At 41.7% G+C, this 20,015-nt stretch overlaps 2 protein-coding genes across 5 annotated transcripts in view; both read left to right on the forward strand.

The window, feature by feature from the left end:
• Positions 1-546: 546 nt before the first annotated feature.
• LOC143140187 (DEP domain-containing mTOR-interacting protein-like) lies at positions 547-5,270 on the forward strand. Its single transcript, XM_076300997.1, has 5 exons — positions 547-627; positions 2,575-2,679; positions 2,780-2,850; positions 3,127-3,231; positions 3,714-5,270. Exons 1-5 carry the CDS (start codon positions 609-611, stop codon positions 3,840-3,842), a joined length of 429 nt encoding a protein of 142 aa, XP_076157112.1. The 5' UTR covers positions 547-608; the 3' UTR covers positions 3,843-5,270.
• Positions 5,271-7,736: 2,466 nt separating this feature from the next.
• The window catches only part of col14a1b (collagen, type XIV, alpha 1b), a 60,594-nt gene continuing 48,315 nt past the window's right edge, over positions 7,737-20,015 (forward strand). For 2 of the 4 annotated variants that reach the window (XM_076302048.1, XM_076302049.1), the window contains exons 1-5: positions 7,737-7,810; positions 8,368-8,477; positions 10,889-11,005; positions 13,206-13,349; positions 13,481-13,576. In XM_076302048.1, the coding sequence (XP_076158163.1) occupies positions 8,402-8,477; positions 10,889-11,005; positions 13,206-13,349; positions 13,481-13,576 (433 nt within the window). In that variant the 5' untranslated portion in view covers positions 7,737-7,810; positions 8,368-8,401. Of the gene's footprint in view, positions 7,811-8,367; positions 8,478-10,888; positions 11,006-13,205; positions 13,350-13,480; positions 13,577-13,628; positions 14,005-20,015 lie in introns of those variants that run through there. The other 2 variants (XM_076302050.1, XM_076302051.1) reach the window with 2 other exon arrangements.

Consider the following 20,015-nt stretch of genomic DNA (forward strand, 5'->3'; position numbering starts at 1 on the left):
AACATTATATTATATATTGGTTACAGACAGGTCCTTTTAGCGATGCTTTTGTGACCTGTAAGTATATAACAGTACTATAAAACATGAGTAGTAATTTCAGAATCAGGCCATTTTAAGTTTAAAGTACTGTACAGTATATCGACTAGCTTTTCTTAAGTCATTTCCTTAATTCAGAGAACTGTACTGTAGTTCATTGAAAGACATGTCAAAAGCCAGGCCTGTTTGCCTCCGGATGTTGTTTATGTGGCAACTGTGGTTTTCCTGGCCACTTGGGTCTCTCTTTATCATGTTATTTGCACCTTGAGGAGAAATGTCCCGTAAGCGTGAGCACGTCTGACATCCAATGACCGATGGAAAAACCCCAATGTCTCTCGCCGCTGCCTGTCTGAGGATGAACGATTCCTACTCTTTTCAGAGTCTTATCTCCCACCTTCTGATAGCCTGGCAACAAGGCATGTTGATCCCTCCCACTGCGTGCAGGCGGCTTGTTGGGTGTTTGCCTTCTAGTTTAACATTTACACCAGATCAGTCCACACAGTCCAGATAGCGCTCACCTTGCACGCTCTCTTGGCACTTTCTGTTGGCAAGTCTGTAGGGGGCATCGAAGCATGGGACCCCGCACTGCTCGTAAGTCTCAGGCGCTTACACTATATGTTGATAGTAAACAACACACAGTAAACATGACAACGGGGCGTTATTGAATTCTATTCATGTTTTGTTGTTATTGTTGCTGTAAAGGCTGAAAAAATGTGTGACTCCACTCTTCAACTTGGAGATTTTTTATTTTATTTTTAAATGATGCTCCTATGTATACATACAGTACTGTATATTTATTTAAAAAGTAAATTGTGAAGAATAAAGTCAGTACTCACAGTACACAATGTTAGATCTCAGCGTGAAAAGACAACATAGTATGCCTTTCCTGACACTAAGATGATCTGGGCTTCTGACATCGTACACATATCATACAGTACTGTACACTACTGACACGCTGATAAGTATTGTTTTGTGAGACATGTAGATACAGTAACTCCTTGTTGCCACATGTCAGAATGTGTTACTTTGGATAGGCAACAGGTGCTCTCTCCTGATATGGAATCACAAACTGTGTGTGCTGCATACTGTACACTGTTGTCTTTCGGAGAGGTTTTATTTTAACTCAGGGTCACTTAATCGCAGTCTGATAAAAATGTTATGTAACACAGATCACCACTGCGTGGGTAGAAGGTAAATATTAGCTTGCTAGGACTGCTATGATGGCACACAAGGGACACAATGGCATAAAGATTTCAAATTAGGTTTTTGAGATTGTGATTGTGCAGCAAATCTACACTATACTGTACTTCTTTTCACAATCTTTATTGAACTGTTGTTTTTAACTGTTCATTCAATTGTTGTGTTTTCCTAAGCTTGTTTTGTCTTTTAAAATATAGTTTGAATTTCTTTGATCTGCATTAGGCTACACTTGAAGAGAGACTAGCCAAATGGATATAATTTCAAGGCTCTCCATGTCTAGTTGAAATGGGAACTACATGTGCTTCCTCTTTTCCTACGGTATCTCTTAACTCTAAGATAAGACGTGATGTGCAACTGTACCTGCCAGAAGTACTTCACATTATCATGGCTATGGTCTTATGTAGTTGAATAATGTGTATATGTACTGTACATTGTACATGAGATGAACATAGTGCCAGATATACAGTTTTAGTTATATGGTGTTTCAAAGGTGAACCAAATCTCAGTATCTGTGGCCATTTTTAATCTTCAATGGAATAAGACTAGCCTGATGAGCCAGACCTACATCAAGATGTAAGGCCTGGGAACTCACCATTCGCAGTTCTCAATCCAAGGGTTGTCTTTCAAATTCCCTCTGCACACAATAGGATAGAGCTACAACTCATGAGTCCCCATGCGTTTTTTCACCAGTGGAGCTAGTTGGCAAGTTGATCAAACTTTTGGCAACTTAAAAAAAGCTTAACTTGCTTCGTGCTGTTCGCCAGCAACAGCATCCATTATCTTTGTTTTCAAGTAGCAGGAAATTCACGCGGAACCGTTGCAACTCTGCCATCATTATGTTAAACCCGCCCACCGACTTCATACACGATGTGATTGGCCGGATTGAAGTTTTATTTTTCCAGCTCGCAAGCCAACAGAGAGTTGCTAGACTGCCCTGGCTGCAAATTACATTTCCTGCCGCTAGGGTGCGTCTAGATTTCTAGGCTAGAATAAGACGAGAGTGTGTGCCTCTCTCACATCTCACATTGGTACCTAAATCTCCAGGGTCCTTATTTTCTTTCATTCCACCCCTGTTATTTGTAATACTAGGAAGTGTTCATAAGCTGCATTCATCTATAATATGATTACAATGATGAAGAGATGCTATGAGCATGGCATGTCAGAAGCCTCCATTTCCATAATATTGTGCATTTATGTGTATATTATTTATGACTATATGTATCTCTAACTCCTTTTTCTTTTTATCCCCACTTTTCATCTGTGTTCTCATCCTCTCTCTCCCCATTTCTCCATGCCTTCATCCTATTCTCTCTCTCTCGGCCTATCTCTTGTCTTCAGCCTCTCCATCTAAAGAAGTGAAGCCCAGGTCTGGGGGTCAGCCGGGAAGAGTGAGTGACCATGAGTGCCATGGCAACCCTCCAGTGCTGAACAACCCAAAGTCAGGTGAGAGGACCAGGGAAAGACATCTGACATCAGGGTGTTACTCTATCATAGTGTTCATAGTATTCACGACAACTGATATTATGATTTATCTCTCCTTCAGTTGTAAAGAGGCAGGTTAGCCCAGAGGAACTTCAGACACCGGGGGGGCCCTACATTAAGAGGACATTCACTGTAAGTGGACTCATCATCTTATTTCCTTTAGTAGCACACAACAAGAAATAGCCATTAATACATGATCCAGTACACAATAATTCAAGTCAATAAGTGAGAGGTTTACTCTCAACGCAACAATATCAGCATAGGCCTACATCTCAAATAGACTCAAATTGGTGGTGTGTATGTTTTTGATTATATTAAGGACCTAATAACCATGGGTCAAGATGGATGGTGTTCCGTAGTATAATGGTTTCAAATTAAATTTCTGCCCTGCCCCTTGACTCTCTACAGATTGTGGGCGATGATGTGGGCTGGGGCTTCGTGGTCAGAGGCAGTGCCCCCTGCCACATCCAGGCTGTGGACCCCAGTGGACCGGCAGCAGCAGTGGGAATGAAGGTGAGATTCATTTAAAAACAACGCCTGTCAGCCAGTGCCAGAACTACTGGAAACAGCCTTTCAGTTTGCAGTATATCTAAATCCAGAAAGAATTTAAAAAGACAAAAATCATGTGAATATAAAATCATACCGAACGGGTGTAAAATTGCAGACAGGAAACAGATGTTTAGATCTTACTTTTATTCTATTCTGATATATGCTGAATGAATTGTTTTGGTAGACAGCATGTCTGACCCTGTTCAGTGTTCATACTGTGGGCCACAGAAAAACAACACAAACAAACTGTGATGTAGTAAACAATGTTTGATCCAAGGACACAAAGTTTCATCCAGACTCACAAGATATTCCTTTGAATCCTGAGTCACTTCCATATTTTCATCATATTTGTTATGTTGTTGTTTGGTTTCAGAGACTTGTCTGTTTTGGTTTAGTTCAGTACCTGAGATGCAGTTTGATCACTAAGATTTTTTTTTTCTCTGAAGGTGCGTCAGTTTGTGGTCTCTATCAATGGCGTTAACGCCCTGTCTCTGGACTACCGGACAGTCAGCCATCTCATTCTCACTGGCCCGCGCACCGTTGTCATGGAAGTCATGGAACCTCTCGACTGCTGAGGTCACAACAGCAGCCACTATTGCCACACCCGCTGAGAGCGGTGCAAGAAAATCCAAATCAACAACAACAACAACAATAACAACAGTAAACGCTGACAACATATTCAAAGAATATGTGTGTCCCATCCAGATATTTAAAGATTCCATATTTGAATTGTGCCCTTCCTCCCTGAGCGTCAAAACATAGGCTGACCTTTCACCTGCATTTTTTCTTCTACTTGCCATCCCACTTCATGTCAGAGGACAAATCCAACAGAACTGTCATCAAGCTGTTATCAAGATAAGAGAAAGTTGTGAGCTCTCTGATGTGGCGCAGGGTGTTATTTGGTTTCTAAGGAAGTAAGGTTATGCAATCATCATTCAAGCAGCTTAACGAAACAACGCAGTACAGCATTGTCTTACACACCATTTTACAGTGTGTCACAAGACGACAAGCACTTCAGATTAGCCGGTAATATTCAGTCTAAGAATAGGCTATGTCTCCCTTGTTTTTTTTATTATTATTACTTTTGAGTGATTTGACAGGTTCAATTTAGTTTTATGTTACTTAGAGATAAAAGTATTTGAATGATCTCTGTGAGAAAAGGAAGGTCCCTAAGCTCATATCTATTGTTGTTCCAAAGGGTATTTTATGGGGTCAGAGGTCAAAGAAAGGTAATTGATTCACAAGTTATGTGTCCCATGTAGATATTGTTTTCAATTATTCTATTATGTTTAATCTGTGTATGTAGATGACTTAGATTAGATGAAAATATCTATGATGTATACTGATATACTCTCATTTAACATCCACAGAGAAAAAATAGGACATCGTTTAGATAATGCATATATGAAATTAAATGTAAATGTAGGAAATTCACATTTCTTATGTGTCCTTATACACTTGCTCTAATGATATTGGATTGGATGTGTAACGCCATGTGATGTGTAATTCATTATTATAACTTTCTGATATAACTTTCCTATTTATTATTGTATAGTTGAGAGGAATCTGAGCAAAGCAACTGAATAGAAAGGACAAATATAGGAATTGATGTCTATTTGATTCTATATTTCTATAGGCCTATGATAGGCCTATAACTCAGTGCTGTTTTCTGTTGCAAGTTTTTTTTTTTTATATGAAGGATAATTAAAACAATTACATATAATATTTTATCAACACGTGGTTGATCAGTGTTTTCTATCGTTAAGCAAAGACTATTACAAATTAAAACAGTAAAACGTTATACTCATGAACATCAACATTTGAAGCGAGAATGCAATAGCTCACCAGCAGATGGAGACAACGTTTCAAACCTTCCCTTCGCCACTTAAAACGTAACCTAAAAATGTGAACCTGTGTGACAGAGAGGACATGCGGTAAACTTTCCAAAATGCTTTATTTGGAATGTCGACTGCCATTAAAAAAAAGAAAGACAGAAAAAAGGAAGGAACTTCCACCTGTTCCGTGACTCCCATCTAAGTTTAATAGACAGGATCGATAGCCAGTGTAAGCGGCACTCAACAGGCAATCCAGTGATTTATGGTCTCCATTCAAGTTCGCTTTATCATGGCGTGCACACTCAACATTTCATTGTATCCTGAGGATACACCTCTTGGTGTAACAATTTCAGTGGGTTGTAAAATATTTCCCATTTTGACAACTGATCAGTAGAAATTTCCCTTTTGTCCCCCTCAAATATTTATTTGCTTTGGACAGTGACTTCAATCGCGCTGCTTGTTTTTCTTAACCAAACAAAAGCCTGTTGCCTACTTAAAATAAAAACGTGTAGATAAAGAGCACAGCAACAACATAAAGCGCGAAAATCACCAGATGGCAGTGTGTGCTTTGGCTATTGCTAGCTACTTCCTCACCAGTGACCCATGGAATAACAGTATGGAATAACAGTATCCTATCCTAAGAGCAGCAGGTCTTTGGACAATGCAAATAGTGGATTTGTCTTTTCAAGTGCTTATAATATGTAGCCTACCGGAGTTACCTACTGACACATATCCTCATTCCATGATATTAGCCTAATTCTATTCTGAAGTTGAGGCACCCTGGGGACACCCAGTTCGTTTACAGGTCAATAAAATTATTTTTCAAGCCATAGGCCTAGCCGATTAGATGCAACTGTCCAGCTGAGGTTGTGTGTCACTGCCTAATAAGGCTCTTAAAAAACACTAAAAAGCTAAACCATCTTGAGTTATTGGTTCCCAGTAAAAATGACCTATTGAGTTGACAGGAACAAAAAAGGCCTGAAGGGTGGCTAGGTTCAAGGTTAGTCCTTCACAGTGTTCCTAAATGATGATGATGGAGGTCAGGTTTAGGTGAGTTTGGGGAAGAATAGGCCTACCTGTGGATGTGAGAAGCTGACCTGTTGTTCTGAAATGTTGTGGTGGGGGCTGCTCTGTTCCTCTATTTCTCTTGCATGGTGTGAATTCTAGCACGGGCAAGCTTGAAATTGTTTATTTTTGGACAGGGTTAAGTGGTTCTAAATCAGCACCGCCTTGCAATTAGAGAGGGCAATTTGAGTGGTACTTGAGGGGTCTCAGTAAGATAAATGTAGAAGACCCTATTAGTTTTTGAAAGAACAGTTGTATTCATCATTTCCCATCAGAAATATTTCAGCCATTATAGTGATGGATATGTCTCGTCTTCCATACACAGAGAAGTCCCGGGGCATGATTCCTTGAGTAGCAGAATAAAATGAATAGCTCTTCTGCACTACTTAAGCCTTGACCTTATGTGAGGATGACTTCAACATAACATTCCAGACAACCTGTAGAGACACATAGCCATCACCTCAATGCCTATTAGTTAGCCCGAGGGAACTTTTCCAACTCTCTGTGGATATAAATGGGTCAGTTATGCAACAAGATTGACAACCTGATCTATGCCATGCCATGCTTACTGTTTCTTACTTACTGGCTGGTGTTAATTGTATTACACCCCATTTGATGGTAAATAAATGTTATAAATATGTACATTTATTTTTAATGCTACTGATGAATGTAAACATGTTCAATATGCCCATGACAGATGTTATATTTACCTATTGCATTTTGCAGTGTGAGACCTATGTTTCTTCATGCTTGTTTGCTTTCCCCCTGGGCATTTGAAAAACATACCATAATTACAGTTATGTCACAATGATGCAGTGAAAGATTAATGGTATAGACCTGGTATCAAGTGTTACATAAAAACCATTAGACCTATCCCAGAGATGTCTTGTTCAACAAATGTAACATTCTCAATTGTTGTGACTGGGAGAGTGCTGCGCAATGATGTCAGTTGTTGTCCATGCTGCGAAAAGCTGACAGACTGATTTATTGTGGAATGGAAAAGAAAGCCAAGAAAAACTTTGGTGCACATAAAGCAATGATGCTAGAAATGTAACAAAAACTGAAGTGATAGGCTTTTTAACCCTGTCTGTCTCAAAAATTCTGAACAGCACTCAAATCTCAAATGGAAAAAAAAATCATATATCCATTAAAGAGTAGGCTAAGAGGAAAACTATGAAGTCACTGGCATTTCTGTGACACGTCAAATGTAACTTTCTACACTTCATCAGAAAAATATAAAGCAGCCACCCCCTTCAACTGTACAAGTAGAATCACAAGTGAATATGCTATAGCCTACAAAAACCTTTCCTATAGCCTACTCTCTACTCTCATCTAAACTACTAGTTTGCCTGAAAGCCGGGTTTCACCTTCTGCTCAAGAGCAAGTCACGTCGACAATAAATTCGGTTGCCCAGAAACCTATTTCTTTCACTCACTCAAGAATAAACGAGGTGAAGGAATGAATAGCTGGGAGGGATGGGTGAATGAATAGCAACGCGAGTTACACCCACCTTCGCATGCATGCCTCAACTGCCAGCGCGCGAGCTACAGATAGTTTAGCTTGAGCAGCCCGCGGTGACAGAAGCTGAAGGTGCAGCGGACAAGATTTCCGTAGCTGTATTTTGGAACATATGTATTAAACAGGTAAGCGTTTATTTTTTGAAATTATTTTGCATATTCAGCCTGTTTGAACTGTTAATATATATACCTCGCAGGGTTTTTGACTTTGTAGTCTAATATTGGGTACAGTCATTAAATGTATTTGCATTCACAGCACTTTTTCCTATAGCCTATGGAGGTATTTTTTACCTTGCGCGAGAGTATTTTGATGGTAATGTTAAGCTACACGTTTTTGTTTGTTCCTGCTTAAATTGCGATCACATAATTATTTGACGACGTGAAGCATAACTTACAACGCTAGGGTAGCCTATCCACAAAACCCGTTCAGGTTAAGGACCCTATTTGCCAGTGAAAGGTAACTTTCATGTGAAAGGTTGGGGCTTGACTTAAATATAATTGAAAGTTCATATAGGCCAGGTATTTGAAATGATATTTTCTGCAGGTAAAATATGAAACTTTTTCAGAGGTGTTCAGGATGTTTGAAGGCCGTTTGGCGTAGGCATGCTGTAATGATAAGACTGCAAAGGATGCTGCAAAGGTTTCATGCATGCTTGCTGACTGAATCTTGCTCTTGCACCTAGGGACCTGAGTTTGGTGCCCAGTGAATCCGCAAAGATGCAAGTGGCAGGGTTCAGCTCTCTGCTGATTCTGACTTCAGTTTGGCTTGTTCCCCTGCCGGTGCAGGGTCAAGGTAAATGCGGTCATGCATGCTCTTAAAACGCCTGTCTTCTTTTGATGTGCAGTAGGGTCCATGGTTGTCAGTGTCTTTTTCATATCACTGTCTGTGTCGTTTTCATATCACTGTCTGTGTTTTCATATCTCTGTTCTTGTAAATGTGTTTATTTATGTGTGCTTAATCCAAATGTCAAACATCCTGTTGTTTTTTCATGAAAGGCCTGCTGTGGAACTTATTTGGGTGGCTGTGAATTATCCACTCATGCACTTGAGTTCATGACCTTTCTTGCAAAACACATTTTTCCCCAGGAAGAGTTATTGTCTTTCGCGGCTTGTCTTTGGTGAAGAGCAACCAAAGACCTCCTTTCCCTAAGGGCACCTTCACACTTTGCCCAAACCCAACTGAGTTTAGACTTGAGCCAGCCCTATCTGGAGGGCATCCAGCCAACAGGTTAAGAGATAACTTTTTCCTCAAGTTGCTTGTGTTGGGAATAGGATTTGCTGACGAGTTCAGGATTTGTATTAACAAGGATTCACACCCCTTGCAAGATATTGTAGACATTTATGGGCTTCCTCTGCTTTGTTAACTTTAGGTGAAAGCACCAAATTAGCAATGTGTCACCTGCTCAGGTAACCTGTGGCCTATAGGAATTGCACTTAAGAAGTAGTTCTACCTATTATTTCTTAGGATATCTTAACTCTCTCATGTTTGCTATCACTGCATTTTGCATTGACCAGTAAACATCTTCATACCTCAAGCATTCCAATTTTGTAATAGATGATTTTGCCTCAGTTTAGCCTAAGGATAAACCCTGGGAATAAAACATGTCACCGTTGAGAGACTTACTTAGTTTGTCTCTATAATACACCTCTATAATACCAGCGTGTCTTTGAGTGAAAGACATTAACTTAACAAGGACAAAGCCACAACAACACAGTCAACTTATAGACTCACCTAACTGGGAGGTACGTAGGCCTAATACGTCACTCAGATGAGAGATCTTCATTTCAGAGACATTTAAGATGGTCCAAATCCCTGTTCTCTTAATCAGGTTGGTGAGATCAGCATGGTGTTCTGCTTGTTATGTATGATGATGCATCCCTCCATTTTAACAGTGCTTAATCTTCAGAGTAGTGAAACCTTACCCCATGTTTTTTGGGTGTGCTACATCTGTGGATCTCGCCATAACTTTTTATAATCTAGAGCATAATCTGCTGTAAGCATGCTGAGACCAGGTGTAGCTATCTAAAAAACAGACTGGTGCCAGATGCCTCTTTTGCTAATGAGTACACAAACATTAGTGTTTGTGGGATTGTTTGCTGCACACTCATTTTCATATTTTGTTCTCTGATATCAATTCGGTTTCGGAATGGGAATGTGTTTGCACTGGGCTTGGTTATGCCACTATGATGTAGTTAATAGTCATGTGGAGTAGGCCTACATGGAGGAGGAATGGTGAAATTGGTATGCTTCTTTTCACCCTGGATGGATGATCTTCTGTTCTCCTCCTCGATGGCAGGAATAGACATTCAGATTGCTATTCCAGTTTTCTCTCGCTGTCCCTTTTCCTCCTCTTATTCTCCCTGTCTCACAACCCAGCAGCCTCTAATGAAAAAAGTCTCATTCTCTTGTAAGAAGTACAGCATAATGTAAATTATGGGATAATGACAAAAAAACTGATTTCACCAATACAAACATTGTTTCAGTGTTTACCTACTTTGCACTTTTTGTGCCATTATGCTCAAGCGGTTCCTAGCAGAGAGAGAGAATGAGACTTAGCTTGTTGATGATGTGTGTACCTTCCGCCATATCTTTTGTCTTTTTGTGCCCATATCTTGTCTATTCTGACTGTGATAAAAGCAGATGGAGAATTGGCTCTTTTGAGGCAGTATGTGGGGTTCAGTCTGGCTTGAAACCATCTGTTAACATTAACTTAATACACATTTCACATGACGTCTCCGACATGCGAAATTACATACAGGTACTTTGATAAGATTAGAGTGGCTAAGCAAGCCAACAGCAAAGTATACAAGTCTATATGACTTATTGAACACAGTGAATTATGTGTTTAATTACGAGTTTAAATTTTATACCTCCACCAGTGCATTTTTTGTTCATTGAAAATAATAAGTTGCTAGTTCTGAACAGCTATACACTGGTGGATGTGTTTTGGTGTCAAGACCTGTTGCTGTAATGGCGATTCATAAAGGCCTGTCCCCTTCTTCCTCACTGCTCATGAATAGCAAAGTCATTAGGAATGTAGCATTATGTTAACAGGTAGCAACTTTTGACTAGACTGAAGCTCACACATTGCCCATTTGCCCTTGTTTGTTTGTGCATGTGGTCATGATACAGAAAATCAATATACATTATTTTCTACTCGTAAGATGACTGACAGAATTTGGCATGTTTTATTTTTTGATTAGTTCCATCTCCACGAAGATTACGTTTTAAAGTTTTGGGCACAGACAAACTCAGCGTGTCTTGGAAAGAGCCCAAAGGAGATTTTGAGGGCTATAAGCTGTTCTATAACACAGAGTCAGGTAAGTTTAATGGTTTGTTATTTGCGTTTATGATTTACTGCAAGACACTTGCAAGAAGGGAAGAGAGAAATATACTTTCACAAGCCTTACCTTGTCTGAGATCCACAGTGTAATTACCCTAGCAGAGTAGGAAGATATCATGGAGGAATGACACTTTTTCAGCTCCCACGACGAAATTACTGTACACAATACCAACTTAGTGATTATTGTCATCTTAAGCTAAACTTTTAGTTACATTCTTTGTTAGAGTTGGAAATCACTACACCTCACAATTATTAAAGATTGTTTAGTCATGCTTTGACAACATTAGAATTCCTCTCACTATATATATCTATATGATCTGGCTTAAAAATGTTAACAGAAACCACTTTAATTGGCTGTTACAAGCAATTAATGGCAATAACCATAACTTTAACCTCAGGAAGGTTTGGGAACTTTCCCTTGCTCCTCCTTAGTTCTTCAAACGACCTGACCTCTGCTTAGATCAATTAAACCCACACCTGCGGCTCTGCCCTAGTTTTCTTCTCTGCTTTGATTTAAGGCGGACTCAGGCTCGTTTCTCTCCGTTGGTGTTTGGCTTTCACTCTGGAGCTGCGAGCCGCCAACTTTGGTGGCCTGGCCTGGAGGGAGCGTTGATCACAGTAATGGATAGAGTGTCAGATGAGAAGAACTGTAAACGCGACTGCAGCAGCAGCAGCAGCAGCTGTCTCACCAGTGCTGCAGGAACCGTGGCCACCAAAACGCAAGCCACAGCCTTGGCTTTACGTAGACTTTGAGTCTCTGGTAGTAGTAGGCCTCATACTACATAGACAGAGCTACCTAGCCTACAGTTCAACTCCTATGATTTATTTCGCTTTGAATGTATAGATTACATTAAAGATTATGCTATCATAGTAGTAGTACTAGTAGTAGTACTAGTAGTCCTACTTACAGATATCTAGAGAGCGTGACAGTTTTGAAGCTCTGCTCAGTCATAAGAAGCTAGATTGTGTTGCTCTGTTATTTTGGCCCATCATGGGATCAGACCTTTGCTTGAAGTGAGAAACAAGTATAGGGGTATTAAAGGACGTAATAACAGTGTTGCACAACACTTTAATTGTTACAGCGCATTAAGTTCCAGCTATTTGTTTTGGCGTCTGGATTGTACCCAGAGGTATAATCGTTAGTGAAATCAGCTGCTCAATTTATCGTGTGATTGGGTTATGCTTAGTAAATGCAAGATCCATTATCATATTTTTCTTCAGTTTGTACATTAGGCGCCGTACAAAGTATAAAGAGCTGAGAAAAGAAACACCTCCACACACACATAAACACAAACACACACACACACACACACACACACAAACACACACACACACACACACACACACATATACACACACACACATACAGTACACACACACACACACAAGCACCCAAGATGGAATCCTCCTCTAATTTGAATAACTAAAACGTTCTGGCATGCCTCACAGTTAAATATGCTTGACGGCTCTGGTTGTACAACATGCCCACACAATATCCTGTGCAATCTGTTGCCTGTAGGGAGGCAGGGCTGGAAATGAAGTGCAGAAACCAATCAACAACAACAGATCACTCTCAGATTATTGATGTAGATTCTCAACCTGATAGGTTACAGAGAGTTTGTGTGGTGTACACCACACAGCAGAGAGTAATGGTTATTGAGGCAAAATAATGTAACACTTGTGGATAAGACATCAGATCCTCAGCAGCAAAGATCTTTATCCTAATAATCTCTGTGTCTTAACGGATGACCATCACCAGTGAATTATCTCCTGGGTTTCTTTCATCTACCGTAACTCACTGTGGCAGAATAGGGCTTTAAATGTCCATGTGGAACTTTGCCCCAGCAGTCTCCGAGTCTCTGAGTCTTTTGGGTTGCCCTGAGGAATGTGGGAATAGGTGTGTTCGAGCACAGAGGTTCCTCCGCCTGTCTCTGTGTGCCCCAGAGCGGTGGCTGCGTTTCAAACGCCACACACCTCATCCCTCCTGGTGCCGCTGGGAACGTCTACAGGAACTCACTGGGCCCCAGAGAGGCAGATATAAGCGAAGGATCTCATTCAAACATCTAGCCTAAGTCAGATTAAACTACAGCAGTGTAAATTAAAATGTTTACAAATAATAATCTGTGTGTGTGTGTGTGTTTGTGTGTGTGTGTGTGTGTGTGTGTGTTCTGCTGCAGGTAAAGAGGTGAAGGAAATACGGACGCCTAAGAATGAGGTGAAGGCTGTGATAGAGAACTTTGACCCTGACCAGGAGTACAACATTAAAGTTGTAGCTGTTCGTGGGAACCAGGAGAGCAAGCCACTGGTGGGACAGTACAAGAGTAAGAAACAAGGGTTGAAAATTCATAGACATCTAGATGGTAACAGCTGTGAAGAAGATGAAAAGAAAGTATTAGACATTTAGATCCAGCAGATTGGGTTATTGTAGAATGATGATGGTCATCTATTGCAGCACAAGGCACAGGCACAGATGCAAGTAATGACATTGTGCAGCCACAGAAGAAGAAAGATCCCGCTGCTAATGAGGAGGACAATGAGATCAGAGAAGGTAAGGTCAAAGGTCAAATCATTTTACATAAGCCGTGCTTAAATTAGCCTGACTATGATAGCCATACCAGTAACCGTCATGAAAGAAGTCCAGCATGTGGTCAGAATTATTTTCTGGTGGTGGTCATCATCGAGGAGCAGGTCACAGATATCACAGGGATCCTAAACATCTTTTCTTCTTCTGAGGAATTTGGATCAATGCGGAACACTGTGTTGGATGAATAAATCAATCAGTTAACTGATGTACTCTGGAGAACGTACAGTGGAAAACATGAGTGGAAATGTGGAACCTGTCACGCAAATCTGAGGACATATAGAACTTGTCTGAAAAGGATACTGGCTTCTGTGCACCACATGAGCCAAAGTCCAGCTAGATCTGGGGGTCCAGATAATAATGATGGGTTGTGGTGTACGTCAAGAAAAGCCAAGGTAAGTTCAAAGCCATCACTCTGCATGCCTAAGACACTTAACATTCCACATCAGCTTAGAGGTGCCCTCTATGTTGTATGTTTATCCATGGGTCAGGTCAGTTCATAAACAAGGACTTCATGACTCTCAGGTTAGTTCAGGATCTTACATTGTTCTAGACTGCAACTTCAAGGTCCAAGACATTTGTCAGACACTGAATGATGTTAAATGTTAAATATGAAGCTTGCATATAGGAGAGAATGCATACATTTTTGTGTATGGTACAGTGGTAGTGAAGTAATTGCATCTTGTGGATGATTTTTGTCACGTACTTTGTATTTTGTTTATTTGGCCCCGGGGAGACATACACAGGGTGTATTTTAGATCACGAGCATGGTTAAAAGTGAGTGTCAAGGGAAACGTGCTATTAGTGGGAGGCTTTGGAGCGCACTTTCAGACGGAGATAGTAACAGGTTGCCGTAGAGCTCCCTCACTGTTGGATCAAGAGCACTTGGCTGTCGACATGTCTGGCTGAGAGGACTATCATTTCGGAGGGTGTGTGTATGTACGTGTCTGTGCGTGTGTGTGCGCACGCATGTGTGTGTGTGTGTGTGTGTGTATGTGTGTGTGTGTGAGGGGGATGGGGGTGGGGGAAGTGGCGCTGGGATAGATGCTCAAGCGAGGGAGAAAGTAAGAGATTCACGGCGGGATGTTGGAAGGACCTACTTGAGGACGGATCTGAATTGGGTTCTGTGCCAGAGCGGAGACGCAGGCGCTGCCTGTGGAGCAGATTTAACCAGCAAATGCTACTCTATCTCTTTCAGTTAACAGACTTGCATTCTCTCCATCACTTTCTCTTCCTCCCTCAGCCTCCTCCACACTCCCTCTCCCCTTTCACACCCCCCCTTTTTCTCTCTCAGTTCTCCTTTTCCTCTCTCTCTCTCTCTCCCTCTCCCTGTTTATCTCCCTTTTTCTGTTTCTTGTTGTATCTCTTTCTCCTCACTTTGTTCCTCTGTGCTGCTACTTTCCCTCACCACATGTGCTTTCCTCGCAGGCCCACTATACTTTTTCTTGCTCTGAGTCATTAACTCTTTTTCTTTCTCTTTATCCCTTTCTCTCTCTCTCTCTCTCTCTCTCTCTGTCCATCTCTCGCTCATCCCTGCAGTGCACTGAATACACTCCTCTGGCTCCTCTCCCAAGCCGTCTATGCCCACACTTGCAGAATTCTTTTGAAATGCTCTCATGACTCTTTCGGTATTGCCACAGTTTCCACTCTGAACTCCTTGTTTTATAGAGCTTGCAGCAGTGCAGTGCCTCCCCTACCATCTCCTTTACACTTCACAACCCCTTGCAGGCGTGCCTCGGGCATTGGAACACCTTGTATTTAGCTGGCGAGGGCAGGGCCCAGGAAGGGTATTAGACCTGATATTAAGGGGCTAATTGAAACTGTGAAACTGAAAAGCCATACTTTATATCACTACAGCTGTTTGGGTCACCTGACCACACAGGCAATTGTGACTCACTTCCTTAGCTATGCTGATATCATGCTCTCTCTGTCTTTGTGTGTTTGTGTGTGGATGTGGGTGTGTGTGTGTGTGTGTGTGTGTGTGTGTGTGTGTGTGTGTGTGTGTGTGTGTGTGTGTGTGTGTGTGTGTGTGTGTGTGTGTGTGGAGGTGGAGAGTCGGATAATAGCAGGAGTGTATTATTGTCACTGCTATAATAGGGTTATAGGAATTAAATAGCATTTTATTTACCCAACTTTACGCTCTATTTATAATAGCTTGAAATATTGGTCTGGACTGGAATGAATATCAATGGATGTTTTTTTAAACAACATCAATGGCAGCCTCTACGAATAAAGCATCCCCTAGTGTATTCTGAATACAATGAAGATATGCGCAGTGCTAGTACACAATGAAGTCTGATGTTGTTCTGACAGGTCTCGACATGAAAGTTACATCTGTGAAACGCCATCTGTAAACTTTAGTGTCATCACCTTCTGATGAGATGCAGATGCATGTTCCACTGGGGGCCTGGAAAGGTTCTGGCTGGATTGGCAGTTCACTGTATCAGAATGTGCAGGTAGCGCTGGGGACTGACTGTGCTCCATGCTGTGGACACACCTCTTTTGTTAGCCTTAATTGCATGGTCATTTGTTCTCTCAGCGGTAATTGGAACGCATCTGAAGAGACGGTAGAGGTAATGAGATCGCAGTAGGGCTCCTAGTGTGGTGTTCATCAGGGGCTTCTAATATTAGGCCCTGAAGCGTACAGGCACAAACACACACACACACACACAGACACAGACATGTGCGCACACACACACATACACACACACACGCACACACACACACACACACACACACACACACACACACACACACACACACACACACACACACACAGAGAAAGAGAGAGAAACACATACACTGACACACATACACAAACATGCCCTACATGCCAGCACATAAACACAAACAAACCGGCGGTGGAGGCATTTTAAGATGAGTGAGCGAAAGCAGAATGAGCTGTGTCTGTTCATACACAGATAAAGACCAAGGTTGTAAATCTTTTGTGCTCCTACCAGGCAGGGGCCTCCAAACAGGATATGGACTCCATCAACATGTAGTTGTTCAGATGCAGCCAACACAGTGATAAACGCTGCTGTCTCCCAGAGAAACTGTACCATTTACCAGGAGGAGAAAAAGTTTTTGTTTGCGCCTGAGAATTGTCAAGTTCTCAACAAGCTGATTTGCATAGCCCACGGATACCAGCAAGCATCTGTGTGCTCAGTCACCATTACCTAACCAAAGGAGCCAAGCACTTGCATGATTCATGGCTTGCTGCTTCTTTTTCGCACTGTTGTCAGTGGCTTAGTGAGTGACATAATGTCAAGAGTTCAGATGTGGCACCAGATAATGAACGACCAGCTTTGTGTGCCCGCAGTTCCTGACCCTGAGCTTACCCGGCGTTACCTCTTGGTGACTCCCATAATTCTCCGCGAATAGTTCCAGAACGAACGACCAAGAGCTGAGGGAAGAAAAAAAAAAAACGATCAGTAGGGCTGCAGGACTGTCGCTGAGGCCACTTCATATGAGGGATGAATCAACAAATCAAGCCCAGCCCGAAACAAACAACGCCCGCAGACGTCTGCGTATCTGCATGGCGAAGCACACGCCTCCCTCACTCCTCACCTTGAGTAATGTCTGATGGGGTAAATACGCCATCAGTGAATTTTCAGCTCTTTGACAGAGTCATTTGGAAGCGCAAGATTAATTGCAGAGGCGCGACACCCCGGCGGATGCTTCACCAGAACCAGGCTAGGTTAAAGGCACCATCCATCTGACAGGAACAGCACAGGTTCCACCTTTGAGACTGCCATGCAAGCCAATTAACCACCAATTTTCAGGCGTATACTGGAACCTCGGGGCACTTTTTAAGTGCTTGACAAGAAACTGAGGGAAATTGACTCATTTGAAGGCGTTTAGTTACTGAATACAATGCTTACAAAATGCAGGCTTCTAAATATCCGTCAGCGCCAAACTAACATTACCCATCCCAACTTGCCCGGGAAGGAAATGTTATTTTTAGATAAACAAAGAGGTATCTGAAGGTGTAATTAGCATTCTGTTCAGAGAGCTAAAACACTACTTATGAAGTGAAAGCTGTGCAGTACCTAACAGATGTTGGGAAGAAGACCGTTGGGAGTGGTCTGACACAAAAGCAAGCTCACACAGGAGCATGCACACACACACACACACACACACACACACACACACACACACAAACACACACACACACACACACACACACACACACTGATAGGAGCACATACAGTATGCACACATGCATGCCAACTAACAGTAACAAAAACAATTCACACAGATACACTCTCATACACATAGACACACACAATAAGCTCAAATACATCACCGATAAAACACTACACACATGTTCGCCATACATTGCTGTGGTCTTGGTAGCCTGAGTGATCCTTTGTTGCGCTCCACAACCGCGAAATGTGTGGCAGAAGTTCATTTAAATATGCACAGGATGCCGCGGGACCTGGTAATTTCCCTGGGGCGGGCCCGCAAGCTCCAGAACTTCATCATAATGTCGGAGGCTTGTTTGTTTGTGTCAGCGGTGCTGACAGATAAACATGTAACATCCCTGCTCTGCCAGTAACACGGCAGTCTCGCCATATGGTCTACTGCCTCACAATTTAAAACAAAGGGCCACAAAATCATAGAGGAGAGCACTGGTCTGTCACCTCTGCTTCAGGCAGTGGTCAGAGGCAGTTGGTCATGACTGAGCAGCAGAGCAACAGTATTCAGAGTGACAGTGACTAAGACCCTAAAAATAACAAATCGTTATGGTCACGACGAAATGATATGTATACTCATTCATTTTTTCAAAGGAATTTGATTTGCTAAATATGATCTATAGTGTTTTTGGAGTGATGAGGCTTCAGTAAGAATTTCAGTGCATGGTTTGTTGGTTGGAGTTTGTGGTTGTCAGTGAGGGTGAAGGATTGCATCAGATTTTGGCAGTATAATGCTTCATTTGTAGTGCCATTTATTCTGCTCATCTTCACAGCAACACACTGCTCCCATTCCATCTCCAGGGCCCCGGTTACTTTTTTCAATTAGGTGACAGGTGACAAGACATTTCGCCGCGGTGGTCATCAATAAGCATCTGCAGTATCCGATAGCCAAGGTAGCTCTGTTATTTCTACTGGTAGCAGGGAGCTTCAGCTTGTTAACATTCTTACATGTTGTTGCCCATTGTTCACTGTCTGGCATTGGTAATGACTTTGTGTTGGAATTTTAGGCAGCAGCCTCACTGGTTGTGACTAAATGATTGACGTGTGGCTAGATTTAAAGATTATGAAATCGATTTACTCCTTAATGTCTCAGGTTTGCCATCTACTGATTGATCTTCTAAAGGAAGAAGAAGACAAAGGGGCCGGCATTCTTATTTTAGAAGCAATTAGATTTCCAGAATGAGTTTGGGGCTTGGAGTGGGGGATGGGGGAACTACACATATTATTTATCTGTGTATACCTGTGTGTGTGCTCTTTAAAGATATGAAGTTGGTCGCTGGTGATATATAGCTCTGTTTGCGTTGTGTATGTGTGTGAGTGTGTGTGTGTGTGACAAAGTGTCCACAATTTAACTGTTTTATTTTATTTTATTAATCCTTTATTTTACCAGGTGTGTCGCATTGAGATCTTAAAGGAACCGTATGTAAGAAATGTAATTCAATTAATCATAAAATGGCCCTGATTTGTCACTAGACATTAGGAAATCATGCTAATTTCAAATACTTATATCACTGACAACAGTAGTCTGGCCAGGATATTGTCATTTAAAAAACTGAAGTTGCAGCCCTCAACTGATGTTGATGTTTACATATTTGTGTTTTAGCCTGATCCGCCACCCTCCACCTACCTAGTAATCACAAAGTCAGTAGTGTTTCGGCATCTGGGTTGCCAGCTCTGCTCTAGTTACCACATCTGCGGTGTACACCGCTCTACAGTATTTTGAAAGTGATTGTAGTACCAGTTTTGGCCAAAATCCTACATACGGTTCCTTTGAATCTCCTTTTCAAGGGAGCCCTGGGCCAGCAAAAGTAAAAGCACTAAGAACAACAACAGAAAAACTATACAAAAATGACATGACAAACAGAATGGTATACAACATTGACAAGTATAGACACTACAAACAATAGGATAACAAAACATAGCTACATCTATCTATAAATGACAGGAACGTCTGTATGTCTGTTATTCGCATATCTGTTGAACCGTTTGAGTTCAAACTTGACAGGTGTCATGCTACGGGCACAAGTAAGTGCAGTGCCAAGTTTGACGTTTTTGGATAAGTACTGCAAATTATATTGTTAAATATATTGGTAAAAAAAGCACATATTGGCTTTCTCCGCTCTATTGTAGCCACTCCCCCTCTCACAGCACAGTGCAGGACCAGAGACAGAGAGCGTAAACAGTGTTTTTGCAACACTGAAGCAACACTG

The sequence above is a fragment of the Alosa pseudoharengus genome, unplaced genomic scaffold (genome assembly GCF_046254945.1).
Source record: "Alosa pseudoharengus isolate Yale_2024_CS ecotype anadromous, Long Island Sound unplaced genomic scaffold, YU_APseudo_1.1 YU_APseudo_1.1_scf_23, whole genome shotgun sequence".
Lineage (NCBI taxonomy): Eukaryota > Metazoa > Chordata > Actinopteri > Clupeiformes > Clupeidae > Alosa > Alosa pseudoharengus.